We start from the raw sequence: 20,572 nt of genomic DNA, 5'->3' as shown, positions 1-20,572 counted from the left end.
TTAGCAGTGAGTGTGGCATATGGGGAAGCAGAGTGTACAGGCATAACACAGAACTTTGGGCTCCTGCTTCCCTTCCCCCATTCTGAAGTATTCCTTCATATCCAGATTTCCCATTCCCCCAACCGTGAGCAGGTTCCTGCCCAATCCCTTGCTCCTCCATTCCTGGGAATAAATGCCCATCTCCTTTTCTCTTATGGCCTCTACTCCACATGGAGAGGTGGGCTGGTAGGAAGGGTCTAACTCGAGGGCAAGCAGGGCTTAGAGTTCTAGCCAGGACTCCAAATGGCCTCTGACTCTGTCACCTGCCTTCTGTGGGTGCATCTTGAGTGGAGAACAGAGAGTTTAAGCTAAAGAGGAAGTGGGAGAGCTGGCAGGGGAGGAAAAATGAGCATTCTCTCACTTCACTTTTCTCCTGGGCATGCTCAACCCTCCTCAGGCCTGGCCTTGTTGTCAGGAGGTCAGAGTCTCCAATAGCCTTTATCTAGTTCAGAGCAGGGGCCTAGACTCGAAGTCTGTAGCTGGAGGATCCACAGGAGCGCACAGGCTTTGCCCAGCTTCTCTCTTGTCCACAGAGGTCTCTGCCTTCCTCAGCAGCTCCTGCAGGACTGGCTGTGGTGGCTCCTGAATCCTGCGAAGGATAGCTCTCCTCTCTTCAGAGCACACCTCCTTTCTTGCTCCCCATCCTAGCTCAGGAGGATTCAGTGATGGCCTGGGAGCCCACATACCTGCTGTCCCCAGTGCTTCTGCTGCTCCTGGCCTCAGGTGAGGACAGGGACAAGAACAGAGGGAAGGAGCAAGGTTGAGGAGAGGGCAGGGGGAAGGAGGTGTGTGCACAATGGGGCTCTGTGCTTGGGAGGGCAGAGTACTTGGGGGGCTGTGGCCAGCCACTGGCTGCAACAAGTTCTGAACATAGACACACAGAGGGTCTCTCCATGAGAAGGGAACCCATCTCCTCCTGCTGCTGCAGAGGATGGGGGCTCTCTGACATGAAGCACGTATTCCCAGGCTCCTGGACACAGAACCTGGAGTTACTTCAAGCAATGGAGGGCCAGACTGTTTCTGTGACATGCTGGTATGATGCGCTCTACCACTCCAGTGAGAAGGTCTGGTGTGAGCAAATAGACAGCTCGTGTTACCCCTTCATCAGCAAAGGTGCCAAGAAGCTAAGATACTCCATCCGGCAGTCTTCTCAGTTCAACCACTTCACTGTCACCATGACTGAGCTCAAGATGAGTGACTCGGGCATCTATCACTGTGGGATCACTACAAATACCAGGATAATTTATCTCAGAACTATCCACCTGGTGGTGTCAAAAGGTGAGCTTCCCCTTCCATGTGGTTCTCAGCCTTCCTGGGTCGCAAGGCTCCAGAGTTGAAGAGGACTCAAGAAACAGCTTCCTCTAGTAGAGACATTCTCAAGCTGTGGGACAAGAGCCCTACAGGGGTCTCATATCACATATTTACACTATGATTCATAATAGTAGCAAAATTACAACTATGAAGCAGCAATGACATCTCTTTATCATTGAGGTTCACAACAACATGAAGAACTTATTATTAAAGGTCCACAGCATTAGGAAGTTTGAGAATGCCTGCTCTAGTAGCTGAAAACTGAGGTACAATGAAAGACCCACCCCCTGCTCCAAGGCCACAGGCTTTGTAAGGTTGCAGCAGACCCGAGGGCCCAGGTTTGCTAGTGCCTGGGAGAAACTGGTAAGAGCTGGTTTATCTGAACACTGTTGTTGCTGTTGTTGCTGACAGAAATCTGCCAGTATAATTGTATGTGTATGCATGTTCATGCTATGGTAGACATGCAAAAGTTCTTTTGGCTGAATTTAGTTCATCAGGCTTGGCAGTGAGAGTCTTGATCTACTGAGCTATCCCTCCTACACAATTAATCTGGAAGAATCTTAAAGTTCCCTCAAGCATTCACAGCCTTCCATTCCTGACTGTCCCTTGCCTGTAATTCCATCAGAACCCATTGCAGGGTTGGTGGGCACCAGCACACAGAGACCGCAGAGTAGATGGAGGCAGTCCCTGAGTGACAGTGAGGAAGACTCAGCGGCCAGAGATGTGACCCTCATCCTGGGTCTGCTATTAATAATTAAAAACCTGTGAGCTTTGGGATGGCAGTCCTGGAACCTCAACTGGTCCACAGACCCCTTCACAGCTCATTCTGAAAACTGCAGAGATGCCAGGCTCTTTGCATTTGCCTATGATGCTCAGAGCTTCAACAGAGCCCTCTCCAACCTGCCTAGCTATTTGGTTAAGTGGGTACCTGAAGGTCAGTCCCATCCAAGCTTGGACCCAAGGTCCATTGCATGCAGGAGAGACATTAGGTATTATGGTTATTTGAAGGAAAGTGGTCCCCATAGGTTCCTATGGAATGGCTCTTGTAGGAGTTGTAGCCCTTGTTGGAGTAGGTGTGGCCTTGTTGGTGGAACTTTAGGTCAATGAAGGTGGTCTTTGAGGTTTCAGGTGCTAAACAGCTCTAGGATGGCTCTCTCTTCCTGCAGCCTTTGGATCCAGATGTAGAATTCTTAACTTTTTCTCCAGAACCATGTCTGCCCGCACACCTCTGTGATTCCCTCCATAATGAACTTGGACAAACCACGGAAATGTAAGCCAGCCCCAGTAAATTGTTATCCTTTGTAAGAGTTGTCATGGTCATGGTGTCTTCACAGCATTGGAAGCCCTAATTAAGATAGGTATCAAATGTGTGTGGCACAGTCAAATGTAGTAAAGGTAGGGCTGGGGAGACAGCTCGGCTGATGCAGAGTCTGCCATGAACATGTGAGTTCTACCCTCAGTACTAACGTTAAAAAGCCTGTAGTGGTGGCCTACACTAATAATACATCCTTGGGACCACACTGGCCGGCCAGCCTAGCTGAATCAATGAATTTCAAGAGAAAGGTAAGACCCTGACTCAAAAGTAATGTACCTTGAAGAATGACACCTGAGGTTGATATCTAGCCTCTACATGCATGTACAATCTCATATGTGTGTATCCACACTTACATGACAATTTGCGTGTGCACACAAAGGGATCATTTACAGAGTTTGAGTTCCATGAACCATATATCCTGTGGCTCTTACAATTAAAAAACAAAACAAGACACATCTCTAACCGAGATCTGAAGAAAACCAATTCTTACATAGCTCAGCCATCCTTTCAGGCTTACAAGTACAAGCTGTGGATGTGTAGAAAGAGCTAGGTTAGGTAAGGATGCACTGGAAGACAGAGATTCTAGCAGCCTGGCTTTCTCCCAGAATCTTCATCAGAGGTCCATTGCAGGCCAGTAGTAAGTGAGAGCTCCTATACATGGATTTCCTTGGGGAGCATGGTTCAGTAAAGGGTGAACAGTAGACTTGGAAGATAGCTGTGTTTCATTTACCAAGTGTCTGCTTAGAAGTTACATTCTTAGGAAGCCTCTTGCAATCTACCCTCCTCCTCTCACGATGCCATCGGTGCCCCTCCCATGGGCTTCTAAACTATGATCTTAGGTCTTGCTGTAGGCATGACCACATGAAGACCTTATTTCAAATACAGACCCTGCCTCAGTAGACCAGAAGTGACACTTGCTTATGAGGAACAAGTCTCTAGGCTCATTTCTGTAGGGATCATGCACTAACAAGTCCCCACTATGAATTTCTGAATTCTCTGAGGAGTTGGTATCTTGTTGGGCTCTACATCCCCAGGCAGTAACAGTGGATGTGTCAGGGACGGCAGAGAGGGAAGGAACAGGCCTCCTGAGAACAAGGAGTGTGTGTGCCAAAGCCAAAATGGATCTCAGTCACAATATCCAATAAAAGACAACCTGAGAGTGATGTGACTTACAGAGGTAGGAAGAACGGTGTCAGGGAGAGGATGGGGCAGGTGGAGAATGAGCTGCAGCAGGCAAGAGAATTCTCACAACTCAGACAGCCCAAGAAGTCTCTCCTCATGCCTCTTCCCACCCTTCCTCCTTTCCTCCTTCCGTTCCTTTTTTAATTATTTGGTCTCAGGATGATTTTACACTATTTCTTTGGATTTTAGCAAAAGAAAAACTTGCTTCTTGGATGGCTGCTTTCATTTTCCTCAGCTCCATCTCTCTTCACCTACTTATCTGTCCATCTGTCCATCAATCCATTCATCTATCCCTCCATCTATGCATCCACCCACCAACCCATATGCACACCCATCCATTATCTATCCACCCATTCATCTATCCACCTCCCTTGTCTTCTCACATGTTCTTCAGATGTGTTCACGTCTGACATCGTTCCTACTACAAGCCTGACTGAGCATCCCATTCTTATTACTGCAAAACACTCACCCAGTGACACAATTACAACCCGATCCCTACCCCAGCCCACTGCTATTGTTTCCTCTCCTGATCCTGGAGTCACCATCATAAAAGAGGCAGATGCTGACAGGTATGTTTTCTTGGTTCCTGGTTTAGACATCATTTCATTTCTTCATCCTTGTGTTCAGAGGATGTGGGGATGAGGATGTGGGGAGGGTGGAGCAGGATCTGACATGAGTCAACTCTCAGTCTGTATGGCAATTGCCAGAGAGGGAGGGGGCTGGATGCGTAGGTGGTCCCTGTCCTCCCCAGCTCACCTTCCATGTTTTCTTGCACTTCAGAGTAAGAGGAGGATGGAAATGGCAATTTTTGATGAACACTATTAATCCTGCCAACAAAGAAGCAGGATGAATTCTCATGTCAGGTAGACTAGCTGTGTATATAACATTGGGTGAGTCAGAAACCCTGGGACCCAACAGTTTCCAGGGATTCTGTTGGGATTGTAGAAGACCAGAGCTAGAGGAGGCTATCACGTGCCTCCACACGTATTGTACTATGACCATCTCTAGTATTGATCATTCATTCTGTTTTACTTTACTTAACTGTTTCATTTGATTAAAACACTGGTGGGAGCACTCTCCCATAGACTGAAGGAGCACCCTACTATAGATTGAAAGAGCACCCTACCACACACTGAAGGAGCACACTGCCATAGAATAAAGGAATGTCAAGTTATGGAAATGATGCTAGACTCAGAATNTTTTGTTTGCAGTGCTAGGGATGAAACTAGCCAGAGTCGCTGGTTTCCATATATAATAAAATCAGATTTTTCAGAAGATTCTTAACCCATGCTTATGTCTGTCATCTTTCCATCTTTNTATCAAATGTCTGAGACAGTAGGTTTAAAAGAGGACAGTTGTTCTTTGTCTCTGAGTTCTAGAGGTTTCAGTGCGTGGCTTTTGGATCTGTGGTGAGACAGTAAATCATGGTGGCAGCATANGGCTAAGCTGTACCCTCCATGGTCATGACACTGAGAAAACTCAAGAGGAGGGGATCAGGCTAGGTTACATTACACCTTTGAGGGTGGATACACGGCAGATGGTAAATGGGTGAATAGCTGAATGCGTGCATGAATATATATTTGTATGCATGGGTGACTGGATGGATACACGATGACTAAAAGGCAGGATGAATTAAAGGGTTGATGGATGGATGATAGACATANGAACAGAAGTAGATGGATGAATTGATAGATTTCCTAAAGGCCTAAGCCTCTGACTGATTCCAACCTTATCCTCTCTGTCACCTCCTAACAGTGTCGCATTGGAGACCAACTCAGATCCAAACTGCAGCAGCAGGCCAAGTTAAGGTCCACCACCTTAGCACACAAGTCCCTTCATGCCAGAAATAAACTGATCAGGGTCAGACCCTAGAAGTTTCAACTAACACAAGCTACTGAATTTGGTAAATCCAGACTTCCTTCTGCCTCATGCATATGGACATTCTGCTGGCCATGGTTTGCAGAGACACCGCCCCCACACAAACAAGTATATGTCATTAATCCTCCATGTGGCCTCCTTGTGATGCACTGTCACCTGCTCCTTTAGTCCTTGGGTGTCAAACAGAGTCTGTGTGTCCTTATCTGCCCAGGGTCAGGCAGGGCTCTCTCTTCTCTTCTCTGTGTGTCCTTATCTGCCCAGGGTCAGGCAGGGCTCTCTCTCTCTCCTCTGTGTGTTTCTTTCTTACATCTAGTGCTCCCTACCTGGAACTTGGAGAAACATTTTACTAAACTTATGACAAATCAAAAGTGGGCTTTTCAGTGAGGTTGGGTTCTCGTGGTTTCTAGATGAGGAAATAAGGCTAAAGGTACAGTGACTGTCCCCAGAAGAGGGTCAGAGTACTGACCACAGAGGTGACATCCCCTATATGTGAGCCTCACTCATTCCACAGAGAAGGCCAAGATGCAGGGTTAGCCCTTCNTCAATATGGGTCTCCTAGACCTGAGTTCTATACTCTCCACTGCATGCATTTCTAAGTAGTTATTCTAGGAAGTGAACCTCTGAATGGCACAGGGACAGAGGTTGTGGGGAAGCTGCAAGAAGGACCTTTCTTGAAAGGAGTATGTGGGAAGAATTTCCTATACAATCGTGAGGGTGGCCATTGCATCAACCTTGAGAGTGACATGACTTACATATAGTAAGTATGTGGGAAGATGACTTACAGAGGTAGTGGAACCAGTGTCAGGGAGAGGATGGGGTGGGTGGAGAGTGAGCAGCAGCAGCTAAGAGAATTCTCACAACTCTAACCACTGAAGAAGTCTCTCCTCATGCTTCCTTCCATCCTTTTTCCTGTTTTTCTTCTGTCCCTTTTTACTGCCTCTGACTCAGGAAGACTTTACATTATTTCTTTGGATTTTAGCAAAAGAAACCTTGATCCTTGAACGGCAGTTTTTGTTTCTCTCCTCAGCTCCATTTTTTCTCTCTCTCCCTATTCTTTTATCCATCTACTTCTCATCCATCCATTTACCCGTCCATTCTATGTGCCTTCTTGCAGGTGATTCAAGTGCTTCTGCAACTGGGACATTTCCAACTCTGAGAGCTCACACTTTTAGTACCACACAGGACCTGATCTCCATTGCTGCCAGGTGTGTAACCATAACCCAAGGCAACCATTGTTGTCTTCTCTGCAGACCCTAATGTCAATTTCACAAACATGGCAGGTGTTGCCAATATGTTTTGAGGATATTAGGCTCCTTGTTTGAATACTTTTTGACTCTAGCCCTTGTCCTGAGAGGATTTAGAAGATAAGAATAATGCAGGGGTGGGATGGGGTGGGGCAGTAGCAGACTCAAGTTACCCCAGACTGTGTGAAAATTTCCTTAGAGCTGACAAGTGATAACTGACTGAGGAGGGGCTTCCTGTCTTCCCCAGCTCACCTTCTCCATTTCTTTTGCATCAGAAGTAAGAGGAGAGAAATGGCATACTTGAGGAAGCCTATCAACCCTGCTGACCCAGGAGTGGAACAGTGTAGTGGAATACTCTGAGCCTGGATTCTCATGGCAGGCAGACTGTGTGACTTCAAATATGTCAGGAACTTCTGTAGCTTTAGTTGCCTGTATTGTAGGGACATCAAAGTTGGAGGGATGCACAATTTTTTTTTGAGACAAGACCTGTGTTGCCTTCTCTATCCTTGAACTCTGTGTTGACCAGGCTAGTTGCAAACTCAACTGCTGCCTCCCAAGTGCTGGGATTAAAGGAGTGAGCCACCGTGCCCAGCTAGTCCCATGGCTCTTGCAGTTAAGTTTATGACTCTCTCCAGGTTTTGCTTTTGCTTTGCTTTGCTTTGCTTTACTTACTTAATTTATTATCTTTTTTTATTTCGACACTGGTGTGAGTACCTTACTCTACGTTGATGGGATGACAATTTCTGGACATAAATTCTCAGCGATGTTGTTGTTGTTGTTGTTGTAGCTGCTGCTGCTGCTGCTGCTCTGCTGCTGCTGTTACCAATGCTGGGGAAGGAAATTAGAGCCTCACCCATGCAAATAGATGCTTCACCTCCAAGCCACATCTCCAGCCACTGGTCTCAGGGTTTTAGAATAAGAATTTCAGATTTGTAACAGACAATTGTGTTGGCCAGTTTACCATCAATTTAACAAGCCTTGGGGAGCTAATCGGCTTATAAATATGAGAGGAGTCTAGTTTGTCTGGAAATTCTAGAGGCCTCAACACACACAGCTTTGAACCTGTGACAGGAACAGGGAGAGAGCAGCATATGGCAAAGCCTTTCTCTAGAGCCAGGCTATGCAGAAAATAAAGTGGGGACTGGGTCCCATTATCTCATTGAGGATGGGGGAATGGATAGGTGATAGCTATGTGTATGGAGGGATGGTGGAAAATAGATGAATGGCAGAAGAAACCGGTGGAAAATGCAATAACTAAATGGGAGGATGCATTGATACATATCACCAATGACCTGAAGTCTCTGACTAGGCCCAGTCTATATCATCATAATTATTTAATTCTGCATCAAGTCTATTTTAGTATGACTTCTATTCTCTTGGTGCTGAGGACAGAACCCAGGGCCGCATGCATTCTTAGCCCATGCTTGAGCTGCACAATAGGCCCCAGCAAGAATATTTTAAATCCTAAGCACGTATTGGCTAATCTGCAGTACCCCTGACTCACTCTGCACTGTGAATAATCTCCAAATTATGGAATTCAGAAGACAGCTTGTATGTGTGATGATATCCACCGTGACATACATGCTCAAATTCTCATGGAAATTGTACATAGATAAATGATTTTTATGTTTTTAATGGACTGGAGAGGTGGCTCAATAGTTAAGAGAGCTTGCTGCCCTTGCAAAAGGCCCAAGGTCAGTTCTGAGTGTTCATGTCAAGCAAATCACAGCCATTTATATAGCCAGTTTCAAGACATCCCACGACCTCTTCTGGCCTCTGTGGCCACTGCACTCACATGCACAAATGTACCGGTAAGACACCACTACGTGTACATTAATAAAAATAAAAATTAAAATTAAGAAAACTAAAAATAATATCAAAAACTAATACAGACAAAGGATTGTGCTTTTTCTGATGGACAGGAAATTATGCATTTTTTGAAATTGGAATCATTGACATTAGGTATCAAGGTTGAAGGACAATTTCGCAGGCAAGAGGGTACAGTGTGAATTTCAAATAATCTGCGAAGTATGATGTTCAGAAGGTGGCTGCCATAGGTGATGATATGCAGAGGGACATACATGATTGAATTCCCCATGGAGACTGTATACAGATAAGTGATTTTTAAAATAATTAGAATTAGTGTCATGATGAATTAGGTCTGAGAATGAATAAAGACTGGTCAAAACTGTGAGAAGGCATTTTAGATTAGCTGGAATGAAGGAAACATTTTCTCTCTCTGTTAATTCAACATTTAAACGAAAACACATCGATATTATATAGTAACTATAAAAGAGGGGCATGTGCGTCAAGTTAGTGTGTCTTAATGTTGCCTGCTGGAGAGATGGCGGGTGAACACTGGGTCTGATGTGTTCTGCAGAGGCCCAGGTGTTAAAGGCATAGTCACCCAAGTGGCACTCAGTCACTGACTGGAAAGTAACAGAAACTTCAGAAGGCTCTGTGTCCTCTAAGTGGCCTTTGTCTGACTCATTGTAATGTGCTCCCATTGTCCCTGTGTCCCATCATGCAGGGACCTTGTGTCCTCTGCTTCCCTATCTGCCCAGGGTCCGGCAGGGCTCTCTCTCTCTTCTCTGTGTGTCTCTTCCTTACATCTATTGCTCTCTACCTGGAACTTGGAGAAATATTTTTGCTAAACTCATGACAAATCCAAAGTGGGCTTTTCAGTGAGGTAGGGTTCTTCCTGGATTCTGAATAGAAAAAGTGAGACTAAAGGTTCAGTAGCTGACCCCAGAAGAGGGTCAGAATGCTGACCACAGAGATAACGTTCCCTAGATGTGGGCTTCATTCATTCCACACAGAAGGCCAAGATGCTGGGTTATCCCTTCCTTCTTTATGCATCTCCTGGACCTGATCTCTATACTCCACTGCATGCATGTCCAGTGTGGGAAGAATTCACTAGATTCTGCAGCGTGGCTGGCCTTTGCACTGACCTTCAATCTCTTCTCTCTGCAGGGGTTCTGTATCCTGTATTATTATTGCCATGGTCTGTGGACTCCTCAGCAAGACACTGGTATTCACTGTCTTATTCATTGTCACACAGAAGTCATTTGGACAACATGAAGGCACACAACAGTAACTCCTGACCTTCAGCCAAGTCTATGTCACAGGAGGAGCTGAGATGGGGGCTAAACAGGAACTATATGACATGAATTGAGACTGTAATCATGGGTGACATCTAAGACACAAGATGTTCTCAGCTGGACCTGCCCACTTTGTGGAGAGCTTTTGGGGCCTCTTCTAGAAACCTGGTAGGAATTTGATACAAGGGCAGGACAAAAAGTGTAAGCCTAGGCAGGAATCTGAACCCTGTATTAGTCAGGGTTCACTAGGGTCACAGACCTTATGGGTAGTCTATATGGTAAAAGAATTTGTACTTATACTCTGCAGTCTAACTCCCAACAATGGTCAGCAGCAGCTGTGAATGGAAATCCAAGGATCTAGCAGTTGCTCAGTCCCACAAGGCAAGCAGGAAAAGAGTGAGCCTTCCTTCTTCCAATGTCCTTATTTAGGTCTCTAGCAGAAGGTATAGCCCAGATTAAAGGTGTGTGCCACTATGGCTTTAGTCCCAGATGACCTTGAACTCCCTGTCTTAATCTTCTGGAATTCATAGCCACTATGCCTCAAGATGTCCATACGAAGATCCAGGTCCGAAACGTCTATCTCCCAGCCTCCAGATTAAGATCATGGTGAGCCTTCCAATTCTGGATTGTAGATCAACCCAGATATAGTCAAATTGACAGCGAGGAATAGGCACTACACTGACTTTGACCTGGGACTCAGGAAATAGGCCCAGATTAAGAACATTGAGCTAATGCAAACTCAGAACAGGCTCAGCTAAGGCATGTGTGGCAGTCCTTTAGTCAAGGTCATCCTGACTAGCCCCGAGAAATGGTGTTTACTGGATTTTGTTTATTGCCTTGCTTATTCTCTGACCCAGCACTGATTTATTGTTTGCATGTACATAAATTGGTATAAGAGCAGCCTGGGGGAAAAAAATAAATCTGATTCAACCTCAAAACTGGCTGGGGTCATGTTACAATATTGTCTAATTGTCTTCCTTCTTTTCAATCCTTACACCCGTTGACTGCTCATCACTCTCCTCATTTTATCCATCAACTTGGGAATGTGCCCTCAGAAAAGAGCAATCTATTCCCAGCACACTCTGGTCATTCCCCTAAATAGGTAGGTTTGTCCGAAATTAAGAGAGAGTCCAGTGCTTCTCGGGTCTCCTTTTCTGGGAGTCAAGATTAGAGGTCACCACTGATATCCCCACCCCTTCTCTCTTCCTTAGATAGTACAATTCTACTCATCTTGGCAGGGCCCTTGCTCTTGAAGCAGCCTGCCCTCCTACTCTGGGCCTTCCTCTCTGGGAGTCAGACGCTCAGATTTCTGCCTTCATCTGTGGTCCTCTGAACACTCCCAACCATGGACCAAGAAGACAAGATCCCACCTTGACAATAATGCAGCTCCTAGGGAGAAATTGAATTAAGCTGGATGCTGTTTCCTGGGAAACATCTGGAGGAAGAGATGGCATCTGTAGGACTGCATCAGTACATGGCATCAACATGCTATGTGCTTTTGATCATTGATGACTCCTCAGTGAAACCCATGATAGTCAAGTTGCAGGGGCAGCAGGACATTTCCTCCTGGCATGAATGAAGTCTAGAGATTTCCTTTGCTTAAGGGAGCAGAGACCATGGAGAAATGCTGTCTGCTGACCTAGCTTGCTTAGCTAGCTTTCTCATACATCTCAGGACCACTTGCCCAGGGAATGGTGTCACCCACAGTGGACTGGAGCCTCCCACATCAACTAACAACCTAGACAATACCTCAGAGATGTGTCCCAGATCAGTTTGATCGGGTTGATCCCTCAATTGAGACTCTACTCAGGAGACTCTGGGTTGTGTCAAGTGGACAGTTAAAGGTAACTGTCAACTTCCTTCATCTCCTCTCCTCCTGCTTCTGTCCTCACCACAGGGATGCTGGGGTTCAGTGATGATGGCTGGATTATCACTTGCTGTGATAAAACACCCCTTGTTGGGATCCAGCTGATCCAAGGCTTTCCCCGCAAATCTAATGTATGGAGAAGGAATGTAGTCCCTTATCTTTTTTTTCATTAGAAATTTTCTTTATTTACATTGCAAGTGATATCCTGAAAGTTCCCTATACCTTCCCCTCGCCCAGCTCCCTTACCCACCCACTCCCACTTCTTGGCTCTGGAGTTCCCCTGTACTGGGGCATATAAAGTTTGCAAGACCTAGGGGGCCTCTCTTACCAATGATGGCCCACTAGGATATCTTCTGCTACATATGCAGCTAGAGACAAGAGCTATGGAGATACTGGTTAGTTCATATTGTTGTTCCACCTATAGGGTTGCAGACCCCTTCAGCTCCTTGGGTAGTTTCTCTAGCTCCTCCACTGGGGGCCCCATGTTCCATCCTATAGATGACTGTGAGCATCCACTTCTGTATTAGCCAGGCACTGGCATAGCCTCACCTGACACAGCTATATCAGGGTCCTTTCAGTAAAATCTTGCTGTCATATGCAATAGTGTTTGGGTTTGGTGGCTGATTATGGGATGGATCCCTGGGTTGGGTAGTCTCTGGATGATCCATCCATTTGCCTTAGCTCCAAACTTTGTCTCTGTTACTTCTTCCATGGGTATTTTGTTACCTATTCTAAGGAGGAATGAAGGATCCACACGTTGGTCTTCCTTCTTGATTTTCTTGTGTTTTGCAAATTGTATCTTGGGTATTCTAAGTTTCTGGGCTAATATTCACTTATTAGTGAATGCTTATCATGTGTGTTCTTTTGTGATTGGGTTACCTCACTAAGGATGATATCCTCCAGATTCATCCATTTCTCCAAGAATTTCATAAATCCATTGTTTTTAATAGGTGAGTAGTACTCCATTGTGTAAATGTACCACATTTTCTGTATCCATTCCTCTGTTGAGAGACATCTGGATTCTTTCCAACTGCTGGCTATTATAAATAAGGCTGCTATGAACATAGTGGAGCATGTGTCCTTATTACCAGTTGGAACATCTTCTAGGTATATGACCAGGAGTGGTATTGCTAGATCTTCTGGTAGTACTATGTCCAATTTTCTGAGGAACCGCCAGACTGACCTCCAGAGTGGTTGTACAAGCTTGCAATCCCACCAGCAATGGAGGAGTGTTCCTCTTTCTCCATATCCTCGCCAGCATCTGCTGTCACCTGAATTTTTGATCTTAGCCATTCTGACTGTTGTGAGGTGGAATCTCAGGGTTGTTTTGATTTGCATTTCCCGGATGAGTAGTTCCTTATCTAACACCAAGAATACCCCTGGCAAAGTCAGGAGTAGCCTGGCGCCAGGGCCTTGGGGAAGCTTTGGACCTTTGGACCAAACACCTCCTCACAGGAGCTGTGGTTATTAGTCCAAATGCCACCATGAAATCTGTCTGTGATACACTTGATATCCTCTATTTTACGCAACGTTCTTAGATTAGATTCCTGCAGACTTGATGCTACTGCAGGAAAACTTTCCACTGACTGTCCCATTTCCCCTCAGTAAGCCACAAAAAAACCCTGCTGTTCCTGTTAATAAATTTGCTTGGAATAAGCCATCAACTTCTGCAAGGCCTCTCTTCTTTATTTGTATCATTCCTGGTCTATCCTATCAGGAACCTGCCCAGAAGCCCTCTGGTCCAGGTCACACCATGACCAAAGGCAACTTATAAAAGGAAGAACTTATTTGGGCTTACTGTCCCTAAAGAGATGAGACTCCACTGACAGAAGCATGGCAGCATACAGCAGGCTGGAGCAGGAAGCTTGCAAGCTCACATTTTGGTCCACAAGCAAGAAGCAGAGAGAGAAGGAGCACAGAGTAGGGTAAGGACTTAGCTCTCAAAGCCCAACCCGTATGACATACTTCCCCCAGCAAGGTTCCCCCTAAACTGTCCCATCAGCTCTCCCAACTGGGAACCAAGTGTTCAAAAGTCTGAGACGATGGGGAACATCTCACTCAAACCATTGCAGTTGCCTCTTCAGTGCCATCTCCTTATGAAGAGTTAACATAGGATGGTCCTGAGATCAAGGCCTGAGTTTGAATCCCCAGTGTAGCCTTCATGTCAGTGTGACTACGATGAGTCATTGTCCCTCTCGGATACTGTGTCCCCTTCTGGACAGGAAGAGGAAGAGAAGCCCTGGATCCCACCTTCTAGGACAAGGCCATGTGCATGTCAGCTGCATGAGCACAGCTCAACATCTAGAGAGGCAGGGCAGGCAGGGAAGGGAAGCTCTGGCCTCAGTCTGACAGCAACTGAGGAAGAAAAGGCACAGAGCAGTTGCTTACACATTAGACCCTCACACAGGGTCAGACGCTGTGGTCCAGGAGGCAGGACAAGCTGGAGTGCTTCAGGGAGAGGAGCCTTGGAGAGGCTGCAAGCTCAGGATGGTCAGGTGTTTTCATGGGGGAGTTTTCCCTGTGTAGCTCAGAGCATGGTCTGTTGTCAGGAGGTAGGTAATGCCTGCAGGAGGTTCTAGAGGTGTGGGTCCAGACACTGCACAGTCTGGACCTTGGCAAGGCTGCCTGCTATAGTAGCTATGTGGACAGAGGAGGCCAGGAACTGGCCCCAGTGATGGGTGCATGAAAGTCTTCAGAGAAGGAGAAGTTAGATAGGAGAGTGTGAAAATGATACCCACCCACTCATGTGATCACACAGGGTTGGGGTGCTGTGAGCCACCAATGCACGAGAGATTTTCTCTCTAATCCTGCCACAAGTGGTAGGGACACTGGAAACAGAGGAGTTGCTTTAGACACCATTTCCTCAGGTCCTGCAGCCTGCATGGCTTCTCTCTTCTCAAACCCCAGCCCAGTCTCCTTCTTCTTCTTGCCTTTCTTTCTTGAGCCCCAGCAAAGTCAGAACCAAAGCAGAGTTAGGTCTTGGAAGGGCATAACCAGCAAGGCTACCAGACAGACCAGGGATGCTGCCTGCCTTGGAGAGGCAACAGTCTTCTGAGCTAAATGCTGTAGGGACTGACCACCCCTCACAGGGCTTGTTCTTTTATGTGCAGGGAGCAGGGGTTGTGCATTCTCCAATAGAGTTTACACAGTGGCTGCAGAAGGCTTGCCGTGCTCTGCTCACTGGGAAGAATGCTACAGGTCTGCCCTCAGCATCCTTGGTTTTCCTGCTCCATGCTGGGAGTGGTGAGGAGTCACCTAGCTAGTGCTTCAGCTGCAGAATGTCACCCTGCCAATGCCCAACTCCCACCTAGACACCCTGCCTTTGCCAACTTGATCAAAGGCTTTCCCACTTCTCAGGCCTCCTCCCAAGGTAACCTGCGCTTCCTCAGTGCCTGCACCACACTCATTCCTCTGCCCCTTTCTTCCCCAGAGCCTTCTACAAGTCCTGTGCTCATCAGCTTTAGCCCTTGCTCCCTGGCATCCTACCTGAAGCACTGCATTGCCAGCTGAAGTTTCCCAACTATTACAGGTTTTTACATTTTATTTTTATTTATTTGTTTATTTGAGACAGGGCCTCATGTAGTCCTGATTGAACTTGCTATGTAGCCATGCATAAACTTGACCTCTCCATCCTCCTGCCTCTGCCTCCTAAGTTCTAGGATGATGGTCAGGCACCGTCATGCCTGGTTTTCTCCTTACTTATCTGATAACTGGGAACACCCTGTAACTATTGATATTTCATAACAAATGCAATGACATGTATATTTATTTACCTTAAGTTTTTTTCTGTGTGGAATTGAGCACACGGCTGTTGGGAATTGGGTTTCACATTTTAGCCTGTGGGTCACAGGGCTCAAACTCAGGTTCTCAGTCTGGGTAGCACGTGTCCTTACCTGCTGAAGCATCTCCCTGTCCTGTGACAGCTATTTTTAAAATGTTTAATTTTACATCAAATTCTTAGCAGTGAGTGTGGCAAGTTGGGAAGCAAAGTGTACAGGCTTAACACAGGGCTTGGAGCTCCTGTTTCCCTTCCCCCATTCGGAAGTCTTCCTTTTTGTCCAGCTTTCCCATCCCCCAACACTGAACAGGCTCCTGCTGTCTCCTTGCTCCTCCATTCCTGGGATTAAATGCCCATCTCTTTTCCTCCCATGGCCTCTGCACCACATGGGACAGATGGGCTGGTAGGAAGGATTTGACCTGAGGCCAAGCTGAACTTGGAGTTCTAGCCAGGTCTCCAAAGGGCCTCTGACTCTGTCACCTACCTTCCGTGGGTACATCTTGGGTGGAGACAGAGACTTTAAAATAAAGAGGAAGTGGGAGAACTGGCAGGGGAGGAGAAATGAGCATTCTCTCACTTCACTTTCCTCCTGGGCATGCTTAGCCCTCCTCAAGACTGGCCTTGTGAGGCAGGAGGTCAGAGTGTCTGAGAGCCTTTATCTAGTTCAGAGCAGGGGCCTAGACACGAAGCCTGTAGCTGGAGGATCCACAGGAACGCACAGGCTTTGCCCAGCTTCTCTCTTGTCCACAGAGGTCTCTGCCTTCCTCAGCAGCTCCTGCAGGACTGGCTGTGGTGGCTCCTGAATCCTGCCCAGGACGGCTCTCCTCTCTTCAGAGCACCCCTCCTTTCTTGCTCCCCATCCCAGCTCAGGAGGACTCAGTGATGGCCTGGGAGCAAACATACCTTCTCTCCCCAGTGTTGCTGCTGCTCCTGGCCAAAGGTGAGGACAGGGACAAGGACAGATGGAAGGAACAAGCTTGAGAAGAGGGTAGGGGGCAGGAGATGTGTGTGCACAATGGGGCTTTGTGCTTGGGAGGGCAGAGTACATGGGGGGCTGTGGCCAGCTGCTGCCTGCAACAAGTTCTGAGCATAGACACACAGAGGGTCTCTCCCCGAGAAGGGAGCCTATCTCCTCCTGCTGCTGTAGAGGATGGGGGCTCTCTGACATGAAGCATGTATTCCCAGGCTCCTGGACACAGGACCTGGAGTTACTTCGAGCACTGGAGGGCCAGACTGTTTCTGTGACATGCTGGTATGATACGCTCTACCACTCCAGTGAGAAGATCTGGTGTAAGCAAATAGACGACTTGTGTTACCCCTTGTTCAGCAAAGGTGCTGAGAAGCTAAGATACTCCATCCGGCAGTCTTCTCGGCTCAACTACTTCACTCTCACCATGACTAAGCTCAGGATGAGTGACTCGGGCATCTATCACTGTGGGATCGCTACAAAAAACAGGTTAATTTATCTCAGAACTATCCACCTGGTGGTGTCAAAAGGTGAGCTTCCCCTTCCATGTGGTTCTCAGCCTTCCTGGGTCGCAAGGCTCCAGAGTTGAAGAGGACTCAAGAAACAGCTTCCTCTAGTAGAGACATTCTCAAGCTGTGGGACAAGAGCCCTACAGGGGTCTCATATCACATATTTACATTATGATTCATAATAGTAGCAAAATTACAACTATGAAGCAGCAATGACATCTCTTTACCATTGAGGTTCACAACAACATGAAGAACTTATTATTAAAGGTCCACAGCATTAGGAAGTTTGAGAATGCCTGCTCTAGTAGCTGAAAACTGAGGTACAATGAAAGACCCACCCCCTGCTCCAAGGCCACAAGCTTTTTAAGGTTGCAGCAGACCCTAGGACCCAGGTTTGCTAGTGTCTGGGAGAAACTGGTAAGAGCTGGTTTATCTGAACACTGTTGTTGCTGCTGTTGCTGACAGAAATCTGCCAGTATAATTGTATGTGTAGGCATGTTCATGCTATGGTAGACATGCAAATGTTCTTTTGGCTGAATTTAGTTCATCAGGCTTGACAGTGAGAGTCTTGATCTACTGAGCTATCCCTCCTACACAATTAATCTGGAAGAATCTTAAAGTTCCCTCAAGCATCCACAGCCTTCCATTCCTGACTGTCCCTTGCCTGTAATTCCATCAGATCCCGCTGCAGGGTTGGTGGGCTCCAGCACACAGAAACCGCAGAGTAGATGGAGGCAGTCCCTGAGTGACAGTGAGGAAGACTCAGGGGCCAGATATGTGACCCTCATCCTGGACCTGCTATTAATAATTAAAAACCTGTGAGCTTTGGGATGGCAGTCCTGGAACCTCAACTGGTCCACAGACCCCTTCACAGCTCATTCTGAAAACTGCAGAGATGCCAGGCTCTTTGCATTTGTCTATGATGCTCAGAGCTTCAACAGAGCCCTCTCCAAGCTGCCTAGCTATTTGGTTAAGTGGGTACCTGGAAGCCAGCCCCATCCAAGCTTGGACCCAAGGTCCATTGCATGCAGGAGAGACATTAGGTATTATGGTTATTTGAAGGAAAGTGGTCCCCATAGGTTCCTATGGAATGGCTCTTGTAGGAGTTGTAGGCCTTGTTGGAGTAGGTGTGGCCTTGTTGGTGGAACTTTAGGTCAATGAAGGTGGTCTTTGAGGTTTCAGGTGCTAAACAGCTCTAGGATGGCTCTCTCTTCCTGCAGCCTTTGGATCCAGATGTAGAACTCTTAGCTTTTTCTCCAGAAACATGTCTGCCCACACATCTGTGATTCCATCCATAATGATCCTGGACTAAACCACTGAACTGTAAGCCAGCCACAGTAAATTGTTATCCTTTGCAACAATTGTCATGGTCATGGTTTCTTCACAGCAATGGAAGCCCTAACTAAGATAGGTATCAAAAGTGTGTGGCACAGTCAAATGTAGTAAAGGTAGGGCTGGGGAGACAGCTAGGCTGATGCAGAACATGTGAGTTCTACCCTCAGTTCTAACGTTAAAAAGCCTGTAGTGGTGGCCTACACTAATAATACATCCTTGGGACCACACTGGCTGGCCAGCCTAGCTGAATCAACGAATTTCAAGAGAAAGGTAAGACCCTGACTCAAAAAGTAAGGTACCTTGAAGAATGACACCTGAGGTTGATATCTAGCCTCTACATGCATGTACAATCTCGCATGTGTGTATCCAGAATCACGTGACAATTTGCGTGTGCACACAAAGGGATCATTTACAGAGTTTGAGTTCCATGAACCATATATCCTGTGGCTCTTACAATTAAAAAACAAAACAAGACACATCTCTAACCGAGATCTGAAGAAAACCAATTCTTACATAGCTCAGCCATCCTTTCAGGCTTACAAAGTACAAGCTGTGGATGTATAGAAAGAGCTAGGTCAGGTAAGGATGCACTGGAAGTCAGAGATTCTAGCAGCCTGGCTTTCTCCCAGAATCTTCATCACAGGTCCATTGCAGACCAGTAGTAAGGGGGAGCTCCTGTACATGGATTCCCTCGGGTAGCATGGTTCAGTAAAGGGTGAAAGGTAGGCTTGTAAAATAGCTGGGTTTCATTTCCCAAATGTCTGCTTAGAAGTTACATTCCTAGGAAGCCTCTTGCAATCTACCCTCCTCCTCTCACGATGCCATCGGTGCCCCTCCCATGGGCTTCTAAACTATGATCTTAGGTCTTGCTGTAGGCATGAACCACATGAAGACCTTATTTCAAATGCAGACCCTGCCTCAGTAGACCAGAAGTGACACTTGCTTTTCAGGAACAAGTCTCTAGGCTCATTTCTGTAGGGATCATGCACTAACAAGTCCCCACTATGAATTTCTGAATTCTCTGAGGAGTTGCTGCCTTGCTGGGCTCTACATCCTCAGGCAGTAACAGTGGATGTGTCAGGGACAGCAGAGAGGGAAGGAACAGGCCTCCTGAGAACAAGGAGTGTGTGTGCCAAAGCCAAAATGGATCTCAGTCACAATATCCAATAAAAGACAACCTGAGAGTGATGTGACTTACAGAAGTAGGAAGAACGGTGTCAGGGAGAGGATGGGGCAGGTGGAGAATGAGCTGCAGCAGGCAAGAGAATTCTCACAACTCAAACAGCCCAAGAAGTCTCTCCTCATGCCTCTTTCCACCCTTCCTCATTTTCTCCTTCCATTCCTTTTTTAATTATTTGGTCTCAGGATGACTTCACTCTATTTCTTTGGATTTTAGCAAAAGAAAAACTTGCTTCCTGGATGGCTGCTTTCATTTTCCTCAGCTCCATCTCTCTTCACCTACTCATCTGTCCATCTGTCCATCAATCCATTCATCTATCCCTCCATCTATGCATCCACCCACCAACCCATATGCACACCCATCCATTATCTATCCACCCATTCATCTATCCACCTCCCTTGTCTTCTCACATGTTCTTCAGATGTGTTCACATATGACATCATTCCTACTACAAGCCTGACTGAGCATCCCATTCTTATTACTGCAAAACACTCACCCAGTGACACAACTACAACCCGATCCCTACCCCAGCCCACTGCTATTGTTTCCTCTCCTGATCCTGGTGTCACCGTCATAAATGGGACAGATGCTGACAGGTATGTTTTCTTGGTTCCTGGTTTAGACATCATTTAATTTCTTCATCCTTGTGTTGAGAGGATGTGGGGATGAGGATGTGGGGTGGGTGGAGCAGGATCTGACTTGAGTCAACTCTCAGTCTGTATGGAAATTGCCAAAGAGGGAGGGGGTGGCTGGATGCGTAGGTGGCTCCTGTCCTCCCCAGCTCACCTTCCATGTTTTCTTGCACATCAGAGTAGGAGGAGGATGGAAATGGCAATTTTTGATGAACACTATTAATCCTGCCAACA

At 46.7% G+C, this 20,572-nt stretch overlaps 2 protein-coding genes across 7 annotated transcripts in view; both read left to right on the top strand.

Moving 5' to 3' along the window:
* The first annotated feature begins 540 nt into the window (after positions 1-540).
* LOC110284055 (triggering receptor expressed on myeloid cells 1-like) lies at positions 541-10,207 on the top strand. Of its 3 annotated transcripts, XM_021149641.2 has the most exons (5): positions 541-762; positions 1,006-1,317; positions 3,700-3,708; positions 4,242-4,416; positions 9,943-10,207. In XM_021149641.2, exons 1-5 carry the CDS (start codon positions 705-707, stop codon positions 10,064-10,066), a joined length of 678 nt encoding a protein of 225 aa, XP_021005300.1. In that variant the 5' UTR covers positions 541-704; the 3' UTR covers positions 10,067-10,207. The 3 variants fall into 3 exon arrangements, with proteins under 3 accessions (XP_021005300.1, XP_021005302.1, XP_021005301.1); XM_021149643.2 differs by lacking the exons at positions 3,700-3,708; positions 4,242-4,416 and adding an exon at positions 6,840-6,930 and having other exon boundaries at positions 1,153-1,317; XM_021149642.2 differs by lacking the exons at positions 3,700-3,708; positions 4,242-4,416 and adding an exon at positions 6,840-6,930.
* A 6,292-nt stretch (positions 10,208-16,499) lies between these two features.
* LOC110284311 (triggering receptor expressed on myeloid cells 1-like) overlaps positions 16,500-20,572 on the top strand; it is a 42,124-nt gene continuing 38,051 nt past the window's right edge. The window contains exons 1-4 of one of the 4 annotated variants that reach the window (XM_021150030.2): positions 16,598-16,655; positions 17,048-17,250; positions 19,044-19,078; positions 19,170-19,184. In XM_021150030.2, the coding sequence (XP_021005689.1) occupies positions 16,598-16,655; positions 17,048-17,250; positions 19,044-19,078; positions 19,170-19,184 (311 nt within the window). Of the gene's footprint in view, positions 16,656-16,900; positions 17,251-19,043; positions 19,079-19,169; positions 19,185-19,585; positions 19,595-20,127; positions 20,303-20,572 lie in introns of all 4 variants that reach the window. The other 3 variants (XM_021150027.2, XM_021150028.2, XM_021150029.1) reach the window with 3 other exon arrangements.

Source organism: Mus caroli, chromosome 17 (assembly GCF_900094665.2).
Source record: "Mus caroli chromosome 17, CAROLI_EIJ_v1.1, whole genome shotgun sequence".
In the NCBI taxonomy this organism is placed as follows: domain Eukaryota; kingdom Metazoa; phylum Chordata; class Mammalia; order Rodentia; family Muridae; genus Mus; species Mus caroli.
Note: the sequence above shows the minus strand (reverse complement) of the source record. Positions and strands in the feature narration are given on the sequence as shown.

Bases quoted from the DNA above. Each gene is read 5' to 3' on its own strand.
- LOC110284055 (XM_021149641.2), top strand. From the start codon at position 705: ATGGCCTGGGAGCCCACATACCTGCTGTCCCCAGTGCTTCTGCTGCTC. The intron at 763-1,005 runs GTGAGGACAGGG...ACGTATTCCCAG, and splicing joins TCTGCTGCTCCTGGCCTCAG to GCTCCTGGACACAGAACCTG. The intron at 4,417-9,942 runs GTATGTTTTCTT...TTCTCTCTGCAG, and splicing joins AAAGAGGCAGATGCTGACAG to GGGTTCTGTATCCTGTATTA.